The sequence below is a fragment of the Pungitius pungitius genome, chromosome 1 (genome assembly GCF_949316345.1).
Source record: "Pungitius pungitius chromosome 1, fPunPun2.1, whole genome shotgun sequence".
In the NCBI taxonomy this organism is placed as follows: Eukaryota; Metazoa; Chordata; class Actinopteri; order Perciformes; family Gasterosteidae; genus Pungitius; species Pungitius pungitius.
Window position 1 is genome coordinate 2897597 of NC_084900.1, and position 17390 is coordinate 2914986.

At 48.6% G+C, this 17390-nt stretch overlaps 3 protein-coding genes and 1 long non-coding RNA gene across 6 annotated transcripts; 2 read left to right on the forward strand and 2 right to left on the reverse strand.

The window, feature by feature from the left end:
- Nucleotides 1-36: 36 nt before the first annotated feature.
- Nucleotides 37-5959, forward strand: LOC119221665 (vang-like protein 2). 2 transcript variants are annotated; one of them, XM_037477676.2, is made up of 8 exons: nt 37-299; nt 2423-2667; nt 2752-2875; nt 2965-3572; nt 3652-3788; nt 3875-4010; nt 4108-4354; nt 4442-5959. In XM_037477676.2, exons 2-8 carry the CDS (start codon nt 2597-2599, stop codon nt 4697-4699), a joined length of 1581 nt encoding a protein of 526 aa, XP_037333573.2. In that variant the 5' UTR covers nt 37-299; nt 2423-2596; the 3' UTR covers nt 4700-5959. The 2 variants fall into 2 exon arrangements, with proteins under 2 accessions (XP_037333573.2, XP_037333574.2); XM_037477677.2 differs by lacking the exon at nt 37-299 and adding an exon at nt 889-972.
- Nucleotides 5960-6189: 230 nt separating this feature from the next.
- si:cabz01074946.1 (uncharacterized) lies at nt 6190-9560 on the forward strand. The gene is made up of 5 exons (XM_037477679.2): nt 6190-6314; nt 7328-7537; nt 7627-7740; nt 7830-8102; nt 8209-9560. The coding sequence occupies exons 1-5, from the start codon at nt 6278-6280 to the stop codon at nt 8346-8348; spliced, it is 774 nt and encodes a 257-aa protein (XP_037333576.2). The 5' UTR covers nt 6190-6277; the 3' UTR covers nt 8349-9560.
- Nucleotides 9561-9671: 111 nt separating this feature from the next.
- si:ch211-274k16.2 (SLAM family member 5) lies at nt 9672-13497 on the reverse strand. Of its 2 annotated transcripts, none has more exons than XM_062560851.1 (7): nt 13117-13497; nt 11822-12124; nt 11198-11479; nt 10426-10533; nt 10268-10326; nt 10026-10100; nt 9672-9825 (listed from the first exon to the last, which is right to left on the reverse strand). In XM_062560851.1, the coding sequence occupies exons 1-7, from the start codon at nt 13184-13186 to the stop codon at nt 9748-9750; spliced, it is 975 nt and encodes a 324-aa protein (XP_062416835.1). In that variant the 5' UTR covers nt 13187-13497; the 3' UTR covers nt 9672-9747. The 2 variants fall into 2 exon arrangements, with proteins under 2 accessions (XP_062416835.1, XP_062416833.1); XM_062560849.1 differs by having other exon boundaries at nt 10268-10329.
- A 2501-nt stretch (nt 13498-15998) lies between these two features.
- Nucleotides 15999-17333, reverse strand: LOC134125777 (uncharacterized). Its single transcript, XR_009955872.1, has 5 exons — nt 17241-17333; nt 16965-17157; nt 16722-16760; nt 16524-16637; nt 15999-16413 (listed from the first exon to the last, which is right to left on the reverse strand). It is a non-coding gene; the product is annotated as an uncharacterized LOC134125777 (long non-coding RNA).
- Nucleotides 17334-17390: the final 57 nt, after the last annotated feature.

Below are 17390 nucleotides of genomic sequence, written 5' to 3' on the forward strand. Positions count from 1 at the left end.
CGGGGGGGCAGAGGGGAGGGAGAGGGAAGGAGAGGGGGGGGGGGGCTCGGGCTCCGCCACACAGCAGACGCGGGGCCGGGATGAGCTGCGCGTCGCTTCCGAGTTTCGTGCGACTCAACGGGCCGAGAAGCGCACGCGACTGACCGCGTCCTGACCCACGTCGCGCGGCGGACGGATGAAAGTCGGGAGAAAGTGAACGTGGAGCTTTTTGGAGGCACTTTTCCGCCGGTCGTCCCTTTGTGCTGCGGGTTCCAAGCTCTCTCTCTCTCTCTCCCCCCCCCCATCCCTTGGTTAGAAAGGTAAGACATTCCTGCGTGCATTGTGGGTAAAAATGGACTCTTGGTGTTCGAGCACGAACACACCGGCTGTTTGCCTCCTTTAGTGTAAAAACTACCAAAGTCGCGTTTCGGGTTTCGGGAACTAGCGACTTTTTTAGTTTTTAGTTTTTAAAGCTTTCGGCGTCGCGCGTGCGGCACGCGAGGACCGACCAGGAGGCAGATGATCCGTATCGATCCCTGAAAACTGGATCCCAGCCCCGGTGTTTCCACGCTCACTTGTAGCCCCTCTCGTCCATTGTCCTCCTATTGTTCGTGCGCCTTTACGCACTGAGCCGCGCACGGTTCGCTCCTCCGGTGCCGCACGGGACGCCGCTGCGCGTTCTGTTCGGCGTCCATCACTTCGTGCGCGGTGGGTTCCGCTTTGTCTCGGGTCGCGGACTCGCCGGTGTTGAAAGCGGCTGTTGCTCCCTGGTGATCGTGCACTTTCACTCACGCACGCGCGTTGGTGACGCGAAGGCCCCAGAAAGCCTCGGCCTCGGGTTGCCTCAAGGAGTCCGCGGCGGCTCCGCCTCTCCGGCCCACCGCGGGCCTGAGGCCCTACGCCCCCCCCCCCTCCTCTCCCCCCCCCGGGAGAGACACACGGGCTGCGCTGCACGCACGCAAAGACATTTAGTTTCATCCGGGACATTGAGAGGTAAGGAGACATTTCACTTGGCCTCTAAGTAAAAACACGTTAATCCGCTGGAATGGAACGATGGGAGTTTAGTTACTGAAAAAAACCCAACTTGAACAATCTGAGAAAACAATTATTAAACGTCCCCGAGTGGTGGACGTTTGTGTGTCTGTGTTTCCACACTGCACGTGGGACCTGCTGCATCCCAGATGATGCTGAACGTGGAAATCAGTGTAGATCGATCTTGGAGGGGGGGCGGGGAGGGGATTGATCACCGCGGATGAGGCTGGATCGATGGGATTGACACTGATCGAGAGGGGGGCAGCTGGATCAGGTTGTGTCTGTGGCTCGATGTGATGATTTAAAACCCCGTGGGAAGCTTTGTTGTTCACGGGTTGGTGCTGTGTCTGATTCACCAACACACACCCTGAGACTTTAAATACCTGCTCATGACAACAAAAAGGCTCAATACGCTGCAGCAACGGCACCTTTTCCTGGGTCTCCAGTCATTACGCAGAAAGCCTTAAAAACAACCTCATATACTTAGGTTTTATTTTGAAATACGAGTTAAACTCTGGGACACCAACGTTAAGCCCCTCCTGTGAAGCTTTTACTTTACATGTGGGCTCATTTCAGACTTCAACTGACCCGCGATCAACAGGTCACATCCTGCAACCTCCGCCCGACTCCAGAGACGCTTTCTGGCATGAATGTTTTCTCAAAGCCGTGGAGTCGTAATCCTAAACTTAATCTAATCTTAAAGTTTAGATTTTGAATGCAAACATTTTCCCAAAAGCTGTTTCCAGTGTGTCTTCCTCACATTGAGTATATCTGGTGGACATCTAGGACACGCAGGGTGCCTGAGAGGCCCGTGTGTGGATCACATGAAAGCCATCACGGTGTCTAATGTGGGAGACGGACACAACGGGTCAAGGCTTCAAATTAAGAGCGCGAGATCTGTAATTGAGTTAAGAGTCAAACCCGAAAAGTACCTTTTTAAAAAAAGAAAAAAAACTGAGGACACAAACGGATCCCTGAGGGAATGCTTAGTGTCCGTTTATGTTCTCCGAGGTGAGAGAATAGTAGTGCCCAGTTGATGATCCGGTCGCCGTGGCAACTGCCCTCCTCCCCTCCTGTCTTTTCTCACCCCTAGCCTCCCATTCATCCCCCCATTGTGGTTGTTAAGCTCCGTTGCCACCGGAGACCACGGGGAGCGGCTGGGGAATGTGGCTTCCGGGCGAGTGCGTGTCAACACAAAAAAAATAAAGATGGACAAACGGATTGTGTTTAAATCTGGAAGGACGGGTCCGCAGAGATCCAACCCTTTTAAACCGTGTCACTGTTTCTTTGTATATTCTCATCTCGGATGCGTTCATTCCCGTCTGTTATCACAAATTGTGTCCCCCCCCCCCCCCCCCCCCCTCCCAAACCCCTTTTCCCCGTCCTCATTTCTGCCCCCCCCCTCCCCCAGGCCTCCAAGATAGATTCCCTCAGGAGTAAGGTGGACTTGCTGCGCCTCCCTCTGGCCCTCTCCACCAAGTCCATCAGCAGCCGCAAGAGCCAGCTGGGCGTAGTCTGGGAGAAGGGAGGAGGCGGCTCGGGGGTAGGAGGGGCCAGGAAACCCCGCCCACCGCCGGCCTCCGACATGGACAACGAGTCGACGTACTCGGGCTACTCCTACAAGTCGTCCCAGTCGCGCACGTCCCGCAAACACAGGTAGGGCGCCGCACCTCGCCGCCCGGCTCGGTTCCAACAGGAGCGTCCGTCGTAGTCCGCCTGAACACGTCTCTTCTCCCCCAGGGAGCGCCGGGAGCGCCACCGCGCCAAGAGCCGCGACGGCAGCAGCCGGGGGGACAAGTCGGTGACCATCCAGGCGCCCGGGGAGCCGCTGCTGGACGCCGAGTCCACCAGAGGAGACGACCGGGTCCGAGTCTGATTCTCACCTCGCCACATGGTTGCTCTCGAGCCGCGTGTTTCTCCGACGCTCACCCCCCCCCTTTCTCTCTCTTTCAGGATGACAACTGGGGCGAGACCACCACGGTGGTCACCGGCACCTCGGTGGACAGCGCCTCCAACGAGGACCTGACGCGGATGTCGAAGGACCTGGAGGATTCCTCGCCGCCGGACTGCCGGCGCTTCCTCGGCCCGGCGCTGGGCGCCGTCCTGGGCCTCTTCGCCCTGGTCACCCCGCTGGCGTTCCTGGCGCTGCCGCAGCTCCTGTGGCGCGACACGCTGCAGCCGTGCGGCACGCCGTGCGAGGGCCTCTACATCTCCCTGGCCTTCAAGCTCCTGATCCTGCTCATCTCCACCTGGGCGCTGTTCCTGCGCTCGCCGCGGGCCACCCTGCCGCGCTTCTTCGTCTTCCGCTCCCTGCTGCTGGCCCTGGTCTTCCTCTTCGTGGCGTCCTATTGGCTCTTCTACGGCGTGCGGGTGCTGGAGCCCCGGGAGACGGACTACAGGGGCATCGTGGGGTACGCGGCGTCGCTGGTGGACGCGCTGCTCTTCATCCAGTACCTGGCGCTGGTGCTGCTGGAGGTGCGGCACCTGCAGCCGGCGTTCTGCCTGAAGGTCGTGAGGACCACGGACGGCGTCAGCCGCTTCTACAACGTGGGACACCTGAGGTCGGTGATGTCCTTTTTTATTGTCTTTCATTCCTAGAATCACAGGTGGTACAACAGTCCCCCCCCCCCTTTCTCCCAGCATTCAGCGGGCAGCCGTTTGGGTCCTGGACCAGTACTACAGTGACTTCCCGGTCTACAACCCCGCTCTGCTCAACCTGCCCAAGTCCATCCTGTCCAAGAAGATGTCTGCCTTCAAGGTCTACAACCTGGGGGAAGGTAAGCGGGTCCCGGCTTGGTGCGTTTGGGCGTTAGGACGCGAGCGGGGCGACTGACTCGTGTCTTTCGGGGACGTCGGTCCACAGAGACCAGCGCCAACAACTCCACGGGCCAGTCCAGGACCATGATCGCGGCCGCCGCCCGCAGGCGGGACAACTCGCACACCGAGTACTACTACGAGGAGGCCGAGGTGGAGCGCAGGGTCCGCAAGCGCAAGGCCAGGTGAGGACGCCCGCCCCCCCTCCCCCCTCGCACTCAGATCGAAGATGGGTGGAGGGGTACTAACTGAGCATTTCTTTTTTTTCCGACGTCCTCCCAGACTGGTGGTGGCCGTGGAAGAGGCCTTCACCCACATCAAGCGGCACCAGGACGACGAGGCGGCGGCGTCCTCCCCCAAACACCCGCGCGAGGTGATGGACCCGCGGGAGGCGGCGCAGGCCATCTTCGCCCCCATGGCGAGGGCCATGCAGAAGTACCTCCGCGCCACCAGGCAGCAGTCCTACCACAGCATGGAGAGCATCATCAACCACCTGCAGTTCTGCGTCACGCACAACATGACCCCCAAGGTGAGGAGGCGCCTTTTTTGTTTGTTTTGTTTGTTTTTGAATTGACATTTTTCGGCGCCATTTGTAAAACGGACCCGCCTTCCCCAGGCCTTCCTGGAGCGCTACCTCGGCCCCGGCCCCACCCTGCAGTACCTGGAGGCCGGCAGGGGGCGCCAGTGGACGCTGGTGAGCGAGGAGCCGGTGACCGCCGCGCTGCGCCGGGGCCAAGTCTTCGCCCTGCGCCGCCTCGACTTCTCCCTCGTTGTCACGGCGACGCCGCTCCCCTTCCTGCGCCTGGGCGAGGAGTTCATCGACCCCAAGAGGCACAAGTTCGTCATGAAGCTCCAGTCGGAGACGTCCGTGTAGCAGGACGCTGCCTCCCACCTCCACCTGTTTTTTTTCGATACCTTTTGTTGTTGTTTTTATTTTAATTTTTAAAGATGTTTTGTATTTGTTGATAAGCGCCGCCCCGAATGACCGGGCTTAAAAAGTGGAGGAAAAAGAGGAAAAGAAAAGGCCGCTGACGTCTCAGTCTTTGTTCCTCAAAACCTAAAATTAGACCTCGACCTCGGGTGACCTTTTCGCTGCTTTCAGGTTCCCGGGTGCTTGGTGTTAGTTCTGCTTGTTCAATGGGGACATTCATTATAAGAGGAGCACAAACCCACGTGGGAAGTGGACCGTCTGCTTCACTCTCGGCTCTCGCAATGATTCCGGGTCTCCTGGTTTTCTTTCCACCTCGTGGACACTGACCGGATCCCCCCCGACTGAATCCGCTGCCCTCGGGCCATGATTTTCTCCATTTTTTTTAGATTCCACTGAAAGTACGAAGTAAGAACCACTGGATGGACTTGAGCGAGTGGAAAGTGTCTCTCTCGCATTCCGGCTCCCGTTGCACTGAGAAAGAAAAGAACTTTCAAAAGCACGACGTGGGACCAGTTTGTGTCCAGTAACACAGACGCTCCACCCCGAGTATCGCCTTTTAGGAAGCTTAATGTTTTTGGTATTTTATAACGTACGTGTGTGTGTGTGTGTGTGTGTGTGTGTGTGCGTGTGTGTGTGTGTGTGACCCGGTTCGATAGGACCAAACAGCGGTGCTTGTGGGCCTTGTGGCTCCGTCCCGTGTGAAACTCTAATCTTAATACTTTAATAAAAAGTATTTTGACTCGGCACTGCACTCCAATAACCAGGAAGAGTAATAACATCGCTTTTTATTTTTTATTTTTTTTACCACAGAGTCCTTTTTATTTCAATTAATACCAACGGTTCAGTTAAGCTGAACCGTTGTTTAGAAAGTGCAGGACCAGTCAAACTTTAACAACACAACATAGTGTTGTGATTAATAAGACTAATTATGTCCCTCCTTGAGTACTATTTTGTATACTTTTGATATGAGGGGTCAACAGCAGGTTGATTTCATCCCGCGGGCCCTTTTTGTACTACAGACGTGCTTGGTGTGGTTTTGTGAGGTTGTGCGTTTTCATATGTTGTTTTTTGGATGGATCGGCGCGCCGTGCTCGATGTGAGCTCCCAACACAAAGCGAGATGGTTATTTACTGTGGCGCCGTGTTTTTCTTCTTTTTAGGGGCGAGTCGATGGCGACGGTTTTTAATAAATAGTCTCACACAAGTTCCTCGTCTGAAGTTCCTCTTCTCTCTTCTCTCAGGAAGTGACATGCAAGTTTGTGTGTGTGTGTGTGTGTGTGTGTGTCTGTTGGGCGGAGCTGATGAATGTCATTTATTTCATATTCTAAACTTAGAGCTTAAAATAACATATACACTCAGTATTTTATGACTATTGGCCTATCATTCATTGGCTGAACCACAGCATGCGTTGACTCGTGGACGTCGGGGGGGGGGGGGGGGGGATCCAGCATCTCGGGGGTGTAGGTCTGTTCTTTACGTGCCGCCTGAGGAAGGAAGCGTCGCTGTGACAGAACTCCGTACAATGAAGCTTCAGATCTCCCTGGTTCTATTCCTCCAAGGTACGTCCTGTTTCCCCCTTGGTCCAGAATGTGGTGGAGAACCTTCGTCTTGGTGAAACTCTTAAAAACTTTGACGTGTTTTAATGGCTGATGAGAGAAAAGGTCAACACAGCGACGAGCAAACCAGGAACTACATGAGGCGACTAACGGTTTCCTGGTGTCACGGCTAAAGCTGTGTGTTCGTACATTAAAGCTAAACGTATCATTTTAGGTTTACTATATACATCATGAAACGTTCCTAATGATACCGTTTGTGCTCATGGAGGCTCCAGGATGGTAATGTTGGTCAGGTGGTTGCTCTGCCCTGAGATATAATCTTATATGTAATTACAAATATTACTTGGAATACCGTGAAATATGAACAGACATTTGTGAAAACGTTATTTTAGTCTATGCAGCCATTTTAATTGAATATACTAACGGGTTGGGTGTGTGGGGGGGGGGGGGGGCTTTTAAAATATAAACTATTATGTTAAAATATATGTTAAAATAACCGAATATAGCACATCGACACAAAGTAAGTTATTTCTTTAGTTGAAAAGAGGTCAGAAAGTGAATGAAGTGGTACTGTAGTGAGTACCAGCAGTCTTTCCCAAAGGTTTACACCTGTAGAGGCCGATGGAGGAGAGGGGGGGTAAGACCGCATACACGGACATACACTACAAGGGGGCCGCCCCTCTGATACAATGGAAACACTGCTTAGTATAATCGGACTGATTTCTTTGTTTTTTCGGTTTGGTAAGTTTTATCTTTTCAGTCCGCCCAAAACATCGAGCCTAATAATCCAGAATCCATCATTGTACTCTTACTTCATAGTGAGCCCACTTTGGTTGTCTTGCATCCCTTCATGCGTCCCGGGTGGAGTAGACCAAAGCGAGGGACACAGAGAGGCAATTAGGAGCCGTGGGATGTACTAAATGATAACATGTCAAAAACCATAGTATCAAAAAGTGATAGTTTAGCATTATTTTTTATTGTTTCAAATGTGAATCGTCTATGACTCGTTTTTGCAGTGGCGCAGTTCAAATGTCTCCCGGACATCTCCGGGTTCCTCGGGGACAACGTGACCTTGCCATCGGGGGTCGGCCCGTCGGGGAATTTTTCCTCGATCGAGTGGTCGATATTCTTGAACATCACTTGGATCGCCACCTATCGGAACAATAAGGAGAATCTGGATCGAGTGCCTCGGTATAAAGGGAGGCTCGGCCTCAACATCTCCACAGGTAAGAGACGGATCCACCCCCCCTCAGGAGGAACACTTGGTGTTATTCTCCCTGGTGGCCATGCGCCTCATAGTGGTTTTGTTCATCAGGTGACCTGACGATCCATAATTTGACCTCGGAGGATGCCTTGGAGTACACCGTGGACCTAACCGGTACAAATACAGGACAGCGCAGAAAAAACAAGGTCACCGTCGGAGTGAAGAGTAAGTGGAATGAATTACAGGATGTACAGAACGTTATGAGTCCAAATACGTGTCCTTGTCTAATCAACTATTTGAATTTGAACCCGCAGAACGCCTCCAGAAACCCAGCGTCGAAGTGTTTGAATCTGAAAGCACCAGGTGTCACTGGTCGGTGAGATGTCAGTCGACCGATAAAGGCGTGCACCTGTCCTGGGAGGCCCCGCCCCCTACTGTGACCTCCAGCTACAACCTCACCGATGCCGACGGCCTCTCTGTGGCCCTTTTGGATTTGAACGACTCCACCCAGCATCCGGTTGAAGTGACCTGCGTCTCCCAGAGGGGCGAAGAGAAGACCTCGGGCAGTGTCAGCGTGACGTGCCGCGGTGAGTTCACGGGTTCAGATGAGGGAAAAACGACGTGATGCCCTTCAGGCCAATGTGGCTCAGAGGAGAATTATTTTTCCTAACTATGTCTCCTGTGTTGTTTCAGGCAACGAGCTCAAGCCGACACTACCGATGACTACTCTGACTGCGGGCAGGACAAGATATGTGACTGTTTTTTTTGTGGGAGTTCTTTTGACAGTGTTTCTATGGCTTTGCAGCTGTTGCAGGGAAACATCAAGTAAATGAATGTATTTGGGCCAAGAAGACACCTGTACAGTGTATGTGAAACAGATCATATAATGATGAACAGTTTTCTATTGTATTACCCTCAAATGAGAACTTATGGTCCAATAACTTCATACGAACACAAGCATTACTATTTAAGTACCATTTTTCCTGAAATGTTTTTAATCTATTCATATGGAAGTGTTTGTACTTGTTAAAGTAGGCCCAGGTGTGGAAGTAAATCTGTGTCATCGGGTTTTGAAAGAATTCAGGGTCATATTCTAGCACTGAATATTTATGCATTGAAATTATGTATCTAAATGTTTTTCAACGTTAAAATATTGCAAAAAATTCCCGGGTCCCATCCTTACTGTACACAGCTTGAATGGTTCTCCGTTTCCCCCTTCTGAGGTGCCGGATCGTCTTCCAGGGGCACTTTGGTGCTGACCGAAAGTCCTACTCCATAGTTAACCCGAACTCCTCCCACACTCACTGCTTTGCCTCCGTTACGGCAGAGGCTGCTGCCCTTCGAGCCTGTCAGTACACTGCAACTTCCTCCGGAGACCCACCGGATATCATAACCTGGAAGGCATCCTTCTTCAGTCGGACGGCTTCCCTGACCACCGGTGTCCACCACGGGGTTCGAGGGTTTCCGCCCCTTAATGCACCCAAAGACCTTGATGCCACAACTCACTGCCGCCGCTTCAGCAATGGAGGTTTTGAACGTGCACCACTCTGGTTCAATGTCCCCTACCTCCACAGGAATGCGAGCAAAGCTCCGCCATGGTTCAGTTAAAAAAAAAGGTGTGAGTTGAAAATCTTTTGGACTGGAGCCTCCTCCAGACGTTCCCAGTTAACCCGCTCTACACACTTTGGTTTACTGGGTCTGTCCTGAGTCTTCCCCCATCCTCTGACCCAGCTCACTACCAGATGGTGATCAGTTAACAGTTGAATTATTTGCGGTTGAATTTTTTTTACAGTATTTTAACGTTAAAAACATTCAGATACATAATTTCAATGCATAAATATTCAGTGCTAGAAATTCAATCACCTTTTTCTTTCAAAACCCCATGACACAGATTTACTTCCATACACAGGATTTCTTTTTACACCAAATGTTTTTTTTTACCTTTCATATTAATCCTTTCACTTTTTTCATTCATGTGTGGAATCTGTTCGACTTCAAAGAACAACCTAAAACGCTTAGATGGAACAACATGCTCGCAGAAAGGACTGTTAATAAATTGGAGCTTGCAGAACTGTGTTCTAAAAATATAACGGAAGATTCGTGTTTATTTAATTTAACAGAAGAACATTTACAAAAGAATGAAACCATGGTGCACATCTCCTGATTCGTGTCCACATATCTTTGGAATGTTGGTTCCCACTCAAAGTGAACTGTACATTGTGCTGTGACGCTTTAGGAAACTTCTTGGTAGGGCGACACCGACGGCTTCCTCATGCGATTTAACTCGATCTTGTCGTACACAGTCTGGGGCTAAATGGGTGACAAAAAGAGGATAAAAATTAAAAAACACACAAGACAATGATACTTATTGTTATACTCAAAACACTTAACACTTATGTGATGCTTAAAATTCAATGTGTAATTAGTTAGGCAACAAAACCCTGCAGACACACACTTTATTCTGCCGTGAATATAAATGCAGTTTCAAAGATAACATTTTTGGTTCTTACCCCAGGCGTGACGGGGTCGACTTTGTGGTCAATGGTTTCGTAGACTGTGCACGGCTCGTTGGTAGGTGAAGCCCCCTGTAAGTTTAAAATGTGCATCACAGAGAGAGGTAACGAGCAGAGAGGCTAAAGCATGGATTTCATCCTCAAAAACAAGCATTGAGTGTCTATTAAAAACCCATCTGTGCTGAAAAGTTGAATCTAATCTAATCTGATCTAAAAAGCGAACACAGAAGTGAACTTACACGCCTATTGGGAACATCGGTGATGTCTGCATACAGCGTGTTGTCGACTCCGTCGCTGCCTGCTGAGTGGATTAAAACAAGGAAGAATTTTAAAAACTGCTGATGTGTCAACCACCAAAAAAGAAAAAAATGAAGAAAGACGCCGTGAAGCTTCTCACCTCCTGGACCTTGTTTGCGCTGATGAACACATACAGCGACACCAACTGCGACGACAACCAGCAGACAAGCTCCACCCGCTGCACCCAGGACAGCGACGGTGTACGAGGCTGCAAATTAACACGTGAGTTTTTATGAGTAATTATGCCCAATTTATGCATCACACAACTGAAAGTGAAAAGTGCTTTCAAACAATTTCCTCAGACTATAATCAGGAATCTTTTAAAATAATTGCATCATCTTTCTCATTGGGTCACATTGTGATGACTCATCTCAATGCATGTGCAAATATTTTTGATAGAAGTACACTGTTGTAGTTCTTACTTTTACTAAGTTAGTTTAACTCAAACGTGAGACTGTTCCCAGTCATTTCAATCAGAGTACTTCATGCAACATATATTTACTAGTTGACTTAACTATTAGTTTGTTTGGCCCCTACTAATCTGTAGAGGAAACCCTACGCTGGAAAAGAAGAGCTATCCACTTCCTACAACGCCATCAACCAGGAGAATTCAGGAGTTCCAAGATATAAAAGAAAATGTATCAAACCTAATGTATTGTAAAAATGCTAAATTGAGTGTTGAAGAGGAAAACTAGATTAGTTCATACAGTGCATGTACTTGTCACTGTTTTGAAAATTGAAAGTAACCTTCTGAATTTTCCTTGATGTTTGAAATTGAAGCTTAAGTTGTTTACCCAGTTGAACCTTTTTAATTGACTTACAGGTTGATTTAACAAACACATTGTACAAATGAAGCCCTTTTCTGCACTCACATGATTCTGATTTGTTAGTCGTATCGTTGCTGCACTTTGCTGTGATGCTCTTTGACTGTTGGCTGACCACATTGGAAACGGTGCAGGTGAATCCAGTGTCTCCGTCCTGAGGTGCGACGTTGTAATCCATCCTGGAGCCGCTCAGCGTTTGGTTCCTCACGCTCCAGCTGTAGGTGACGCTGCTGTCAGAGGATGAGCTGCAAGTCAGAGAAACTGTGCAGGAGTTCTTCTCTGCGTCCCAAACGGTATCGACAGTGACATCAGGCTCTTTGGTTATGGGCTCTAATGAGAAATTTGGGAGGAAGGGAGAGAGGGACTGAGTTTGATAAAATCATAATAATTGTGACATTTGACAAGTTCTTAATATATGATGAAGGCTGTGAAACATTTATTCATAGTTTATAGGTGCAATTGGGCATTATATCCAACTAGCTTTTGCTATCAGACGCCTTCTAATAACTTAAAGCTGTGGTTTTCAAGCTGTGAAAATAAAGTTAAAAACAGAACCTGATCAGGTGATGCTTTCTGTCACTGTTGTGCCTTTTGTTATAAATCAAACCATCTATTAACCAAATGATATATTATTAACAGTTTATCATTCATGAATAATTCTAAGGTTCTTACCATAAACTGTCACATTGATGGTGACTGTATCAACTTGTTTGTCATTCACCTCTGAGACAAATTGGAAAACACCAGAATCTTGGCGAGTCAGTTGTCTCACTGTTAAATCAAAGCTTGTGGGGTTCAGGTCTAATCTGCCCTCGAACTGTTGGTTTCCATGAACAGTTTTTTCTTCTATGATTAAATCATAACCATATTTCCACTGTGAAATTGTGACCCCTTCAGTTGGTGCACATGAGGCCAACTCTACGGTGTCTCCGACTTTCTTATTGATGACACGATCACAGCGTGAAGCCTCCACATCTGAAACACATGAACACGGTCAAAAGTAGTCCTTAAAGTTTTGGTCATAGAGTGAGAGCCAAAAGGTCCAAATCCCTCGCAAGCAGGCGACAAAGCAGGGCGTGGCTACCTTGTGATTGACAGGCCGCCCGGTCTGAGAGCGATCTGTGCAAAGTTAATCGTCACGCGATAGTCACCTGAATACAAGATGGCGAAGGCTAAAAGGCCCAAATTCAGGCTTTAGTTGACCTCATGTTCAACGAGGAAATAAACTAATGTCAAAAATAATTCTAAACACATGTAAGGTGTTCATATGAAATGATGAAAGAGCTGTGACTGAGCAGCGGAGGCTTTGCCTCATTTCCACAGAAAACCAAAGGGCAGCCACAGTGACAGCGGTTCAGAGCCTTTATCCTGTGTTACTCATCACTTTCCGTCAGTGTCGCTGCTGCTGGGGGGTTTTCAGTAAAGTAACCCCCCCCCCCTGACTGTCTGCTGTCACATTTTGTGAGAATCCAACGATAAACTCACACGCATTTCCAATGCAACAACAGCTACTTTGTGCTTGTTATATTAATGGGATGAGGCCATTTTAACATGAAACTCCCCTCTGCAAGTAAGCTGGTGTTCATCAGATCAAATTACATCTGTAAGACTGATCCTCCAGGAGGAAGTAGCAGAAACCGATGGGATGACCCTTCCCTGAGTTGTGTAAGACTTTGAAGTTTCTGTCCAAGCAGAAGCAGCAGGAGATTTGCAGACAGTTTAGGACATATTTAAAACAAGACAAAATGAATGAATATTTACAACAGTGCGTGATAAATGTTCAACAACACGCACATGAGAAAACAGTAATGTCTGTTCATCATCTTTAAACGCACACATTCTGAACTCATTCTCGCAATCTCATTCTTTGATATCCTCGACCTCTAAGGACGTGACATTCTGAAACGAGCAAAAACCATTGTATCGCGGAAACAATCGATCAAATCAAGAGCAGTGGGGGTACGTACCGTGGAGGCAACCCCCCAGGAGGAGCACGGACACGGATGCCAAGAAGCAGCTCAGGCAACCACCAGCCATCTCTGTGGGGGGAGATACAACGACGTCTGCTTCCTCTTCTCGTCAGTCAGACTGTTAACGCCACCACTAAGAAGAAAAAAAAGAGTTGGGAGGGTGCAGAGTGGGGGAGGTCTGTGTTGATGAAGTCGAACCACTCTGTCAGATCAAATAAACGCACATTCATGAGAACACAACTTGATGATGTTAAACAATGAGGGTTTAATGGGAGCTTATTTGCACAGAGGGCCTGGTAGTTGTGTTGTCTAGTCGTGTCAGAGGCCTCAGCCTTGTGTGAGCAAAGCAGTCGGGGTGCAGCCTGCTTGTTGCCTCGATGTCTCTACATCCATCTGTCTGGAGACTGGGTAAGACTTCCGCATAGCACCTCAGCACTAAGCTAGGGGGAAGGGGGAGGGGGGGGGGGACCCCTATCTGACACCAAGTACTTCCTCAAACGTCTTTCAGCTCAGTGTGAGACGTGTGTTGGGCCCTGGCAATGAGCGGATGAGGAAGTGAACAAGCCAGCAGCAAGATGAATTCACTGATAAGTGGCAGTGTGTGCACAGGCCACATGGTCTTAACACGACAAGCTGAGTATCGACAAATTATATTTAGATCGAGTCCAAAAGCTCAAATGCAAGAGAGCAGAAAAGAAATATACCAACATCATAGAGTCTTACTGCAGAGCGTCTCTGCATCCAGCGGTGAAAGACTTTATTTCTCTAGTCTCCTCCCACTCAAAGAGAAAGACTGAGGCCACAAACAGCGTCTCTGTGTCTGGCGTTGCTGCAGAGGTGGTCTCTGCACTGCAGCCGCTTTCCTCTGAAAGCCGCAAAGGGGAACACAAGCGGCAAAGATGCTGCTCTCTTCAAGTGCGGCCGGCTATTTTAGAAGCCCTTGCGTGTTGCTCTTCTCTTCACACAGTTCTGTGTAGACTCGCCTACGTTTCCCAGAACTCACTTTGCAGAACAAGCGTATTCAGCGGTCTCACGTCAGGCCTGTGTGTTCAGTAGAAACGCATCACATGTGTCCTTCCCGTTCTCCTCCCTGAAATACAGAAGATTGAGACGGACAGCCGGCTCCATTTGGACGACGTTCATTTATTGAGTTGTCCGGTTTGACCCTGAAAAGCATCGGCTGACTGGAACCCTGAAAGTGTAACATGAACATGGCTGCTGACCTTCCATTAGAAAGAAGAAGTGATGCGTTGGCACGGAAACGACTCAGTTGTGAAAGACCCAGAACAAGAATACAACACACACGGCACCATAGATATATGTGAAGGCTAGACATCTCACGGCGGAGTGTAGAGCGGCCGAACACGGCGGCCATCTTGGTAGGGGCAGCTCACTCACCATAACATTATGTTGGTAGTGGTAGATGTAGTTTAAATAATAATAACTTGCTCAATATTCAACCGATTTTTTAAAGGTTTGGTTTGTTATAAACGTCAGAGGAATGATGTTCTGTTTAATGTCATTTTCATATGAAAACCCAGCAAGCTGACTGGACCAAGATGGCCGCCACATGCGGTCGTTCGACTCTGTTGGCCGGCAACGCAGACGAGACATCTAGCCTTTATTTATATATATATATATATATATATATATATATATACGAGACATCGTGCCTTTATTTATAGCAAAGCACAACACACCCTGAACACTTTTGTCTCAACCATTAATGACATAAAACTATTGGCTGAAAGTAATTTCAATGTAATCACAATAGACTGTCACGTCCTTCTGATGGAACCCAAACGCAGACAAGACCAGATGGGTTCAGGTGAGAATGAGTCTTTATTGATAAAGTGCAGGAGTAGTCCAAACGTGCAGAATGGCGAGTCCAGGTGAGGTGGTGGGGTGGAGGCGTCCCCGTGGCCAGGCGAGGTTGACGGGTTCCCAGGTGCAGAACTAGAAAACAGGACAAAAGACAGGTAAGTGTTTCTCAAGGGGTTCTCGGGATCTCAGTATGTCGCGGTGGTTGCGAATGCAGGCACACGTACTACTACGTCTAACAATCCGGCAGGGACTGGATGTCGGTCTCAGCTTAACCAGGGTGGCTAATCAAGATCAGGTGTGTTGCTTGATTGGCCGCAGGCCTGGTAGCCCTGGAACTCTCCGCCTCTCCTTGTTGCTCGGCAACAATGAAAAACAGACAGACAACAGGGAAACATGCTCAGGGAGCTGGGGTCGTGACATAGACATTAACCAAAATATAAAGATAACACACCATCACATACAACAACAGAAGAAAAGCATTTAAGTTCTAAAGAAAGGAATTGGCCCATTTGGAGGACAAATGTTACTATTATGCAACGCTGACACACTTTAAAGTGTTGAGATATTCATCTTGCACTCATGACTATCAATACAGTAAAAATGAGGACACGAACATAAAAAAGCAGATCTGTCAGACTGCTTCATGTTTTTCAAACATTTATCAAAGGGACACTGAGGCGTTCCGTGTGCTGAACGATGTGACGCTTCCTCACACCTTCTGATTCTCTCGTAGACAACAAGCAGCACCTAGTGGCCACTGATGACTATGTCCAGGACGCACTGTGAAGCATCGTGAAGCGCCTTCAGTTCCTCCTTCACAGAAGTGTTGAGGCGGTGCGCTGACATACAGAAATACTTTGTCACCACAAGATCCACAGCTTAAAAGAGACCTGAGCACACACGTCTTTTAGAACACTCAGTTCTTACTTTTAATTGAGACAAAAGTTGAATGTTAGATTTGCTGAAAAAATAAAACCCTGTTGACTGTGTACAACAAAATATTAGAAACGTAACTTTGACCAAGGAAACTGAATCAAAATAATCTTTATTGGCAGGAATGGTAATAATAAGGAATTAGACATTTGCTCGCATTGTTGGACGGCTGGGAAAGAGAGGACAAAGCTAGGACATTTAAAAGGTACACAATGGACAGTATGTGAACCAAAGCTTTGATTATATATCATAGAATAATATATAAAAAGCAGAAAATAAAAAGAATTTTGTATACATTTATAAACTGAATAGATAAATATATGGATTATATGACATATGCATGTATACATGTCAATATGTACAATGTGAAGGACGGCAACACATGACACACATGGTGAAAATATATATTATATCATTTAGATTACAAAGACATCTAAGGAGCTGTTGTTCTGCTGCATGAACATGAAGATGAAGTTTGTAACCATCTATCCGTTTTTCTTCACTTGTCTTGTCGACGTTGCACTTCTCCGGATGGATCTGGAATAATGGATCAAAGCATCAGAGAAAGGTGCTGAACCATCAAAGACAGGTGTACAGTTCAAATGTGCACGTGTGCAGGTGAGCAGCTGGGGTTACTGACGTTGTACCTGGATTCACGTTATTATAGTGTCAGTCCTCGTCTGGCTCTTCATAATCACTCGTCCCTTCGAGACCACCGAGCTGAATGGCGTGTAACGGGGCCTCATCGCCGCATCGGTCAGCTGGGACAAGAAATATGACTCATCTCCATATTAATCACTTACAAAAAGAGTTGCATTATTTTCCTCAGTGAAAAGCCTTCGTACCGTTTCCCCCGTGGATCGAGTGGTAGATGGAATCATCGCCTACAGTCAGTGGAGACGGGACAAAGTCACATTAGTACCTCAGTCTCTGATGTCTCTAATGAATTAAGGATGACCTCGGCGTTAACCTGCAGCCGGGGGGGCGGGGGGGGACTGTTGTAAAATGCTTTGGACTCATTTAAAAAAGAAGGATCAGTCTTTAAAAGCAGCAGTGATGTCAGTGGATGAAGCATTGAGGAAGTAGACCTGGGAGGGGGGCGGCGTAGACGTGCTCGTGGGCTTCAGGCTGCACGACCGCGTCCTTCTGATGGGGCCTCTGGGGGGCCGAGGCTCTGACACGTGTGGGAAAAGCAGTGAAATCAGAAAGCAGCGAATAACAGCGCGGACGTACGGCCCCCTGAGGGAGGAGAGACTGTTTGCACCAACCTGCCGATGCAACCTGTCAACACAAGAAACGTCACGTCATTCAACTTTGGTCTTGGCTCTGCAGCAATCTCTTTAGCGTTACAGCTTCTTTCTCACCCTTTGACCTCATGAAGCGATAAAGTAAGAGCGGGAGGACAACCATCGACGCTCCACAGAGGACCCCGACGAGCGGCGTCACAACGGACCCTGCACACAGAAGCTGAGTCATTCAAGAGTAGAACGTGTCCAATTTTTGGCTAAGCTACC

What these genes read in the sequence shown, in the direction of transcription:
- LOC119221665 (XM_037477676.2), top strand. Translation starts at nt 2,597, where the DNA reads ATGGACAACGAGTCGACGTACTCGGGCTACTCCTACAAGTCGTCCCAG. An exon ending in TACAACGTGGGACACCTGAG is followed by an intron (nt 3,573 to 3,651) that starts GTCGGTGATGTC and finishes CCTTTCTCCCAG; the next exon opens with CATTCAGCGGGCAGCCGTTT. An exon ending in GTCCGCAAGCGCAAGGCCAG is followed by an intron (nt 4,011 to 4,107) that starts GTGAGGACGCCC and finishes ACGTCCTCCCAG; the next exon opens with ACTGGTGGTGGCCGTGGAAG.
- si:cabz01074946.1 (XM_037477679.2), top strand. Translation starts at nt 6,278, where the DNA reads ATGAAGCTTCAGATCTCCCTGGTTCTATTCCTCCAAG. An exon ending in CCTGGTTCTATTCCTCCAAG is followed by an intron (nt 6,315 to 7,327) that starts GTACGTCCTGTT and finishes TCGTTTTTGCAG; the next exon opens with TGGCGCAGTTCAAATGTCTC. An exon ending in CGGCCTCAACATCTCCACAG is followed by an intron (nt 7,538 to 7,626) that starts GTAAGAGACGGA and finishes TTTGTTCATCAG; the next exon opens with GTGACCTGACGATCCATAAT.
- si:ch211-274k16.2 (XM_062560849.1), bottom strand. Translation starts at nt 13,186, where the DNA reads ATGGCTGGTGGTTGCCTGAGCTGCTTCTTGGCATCCGTGTCCGTGCTC. An exon ending in GCGCAAACAAGGTCCAGGAG is followed by an intron (nt 10,330 to 10,425) that starts GTGAGAAGCTTC and finishes TAATCCACTCAG; the next exon opens with CAGGCAGCGACGGAGTCGAC. An exon ending in TCGACCCCGTCACGCCTGGG is followed by an intron (nt 9,826 to 10,025) that starts GTAAGAACCAAA and finishes TCACCCATTTAG; the next exon opens with CCCCAGACTGTGTACGACAA.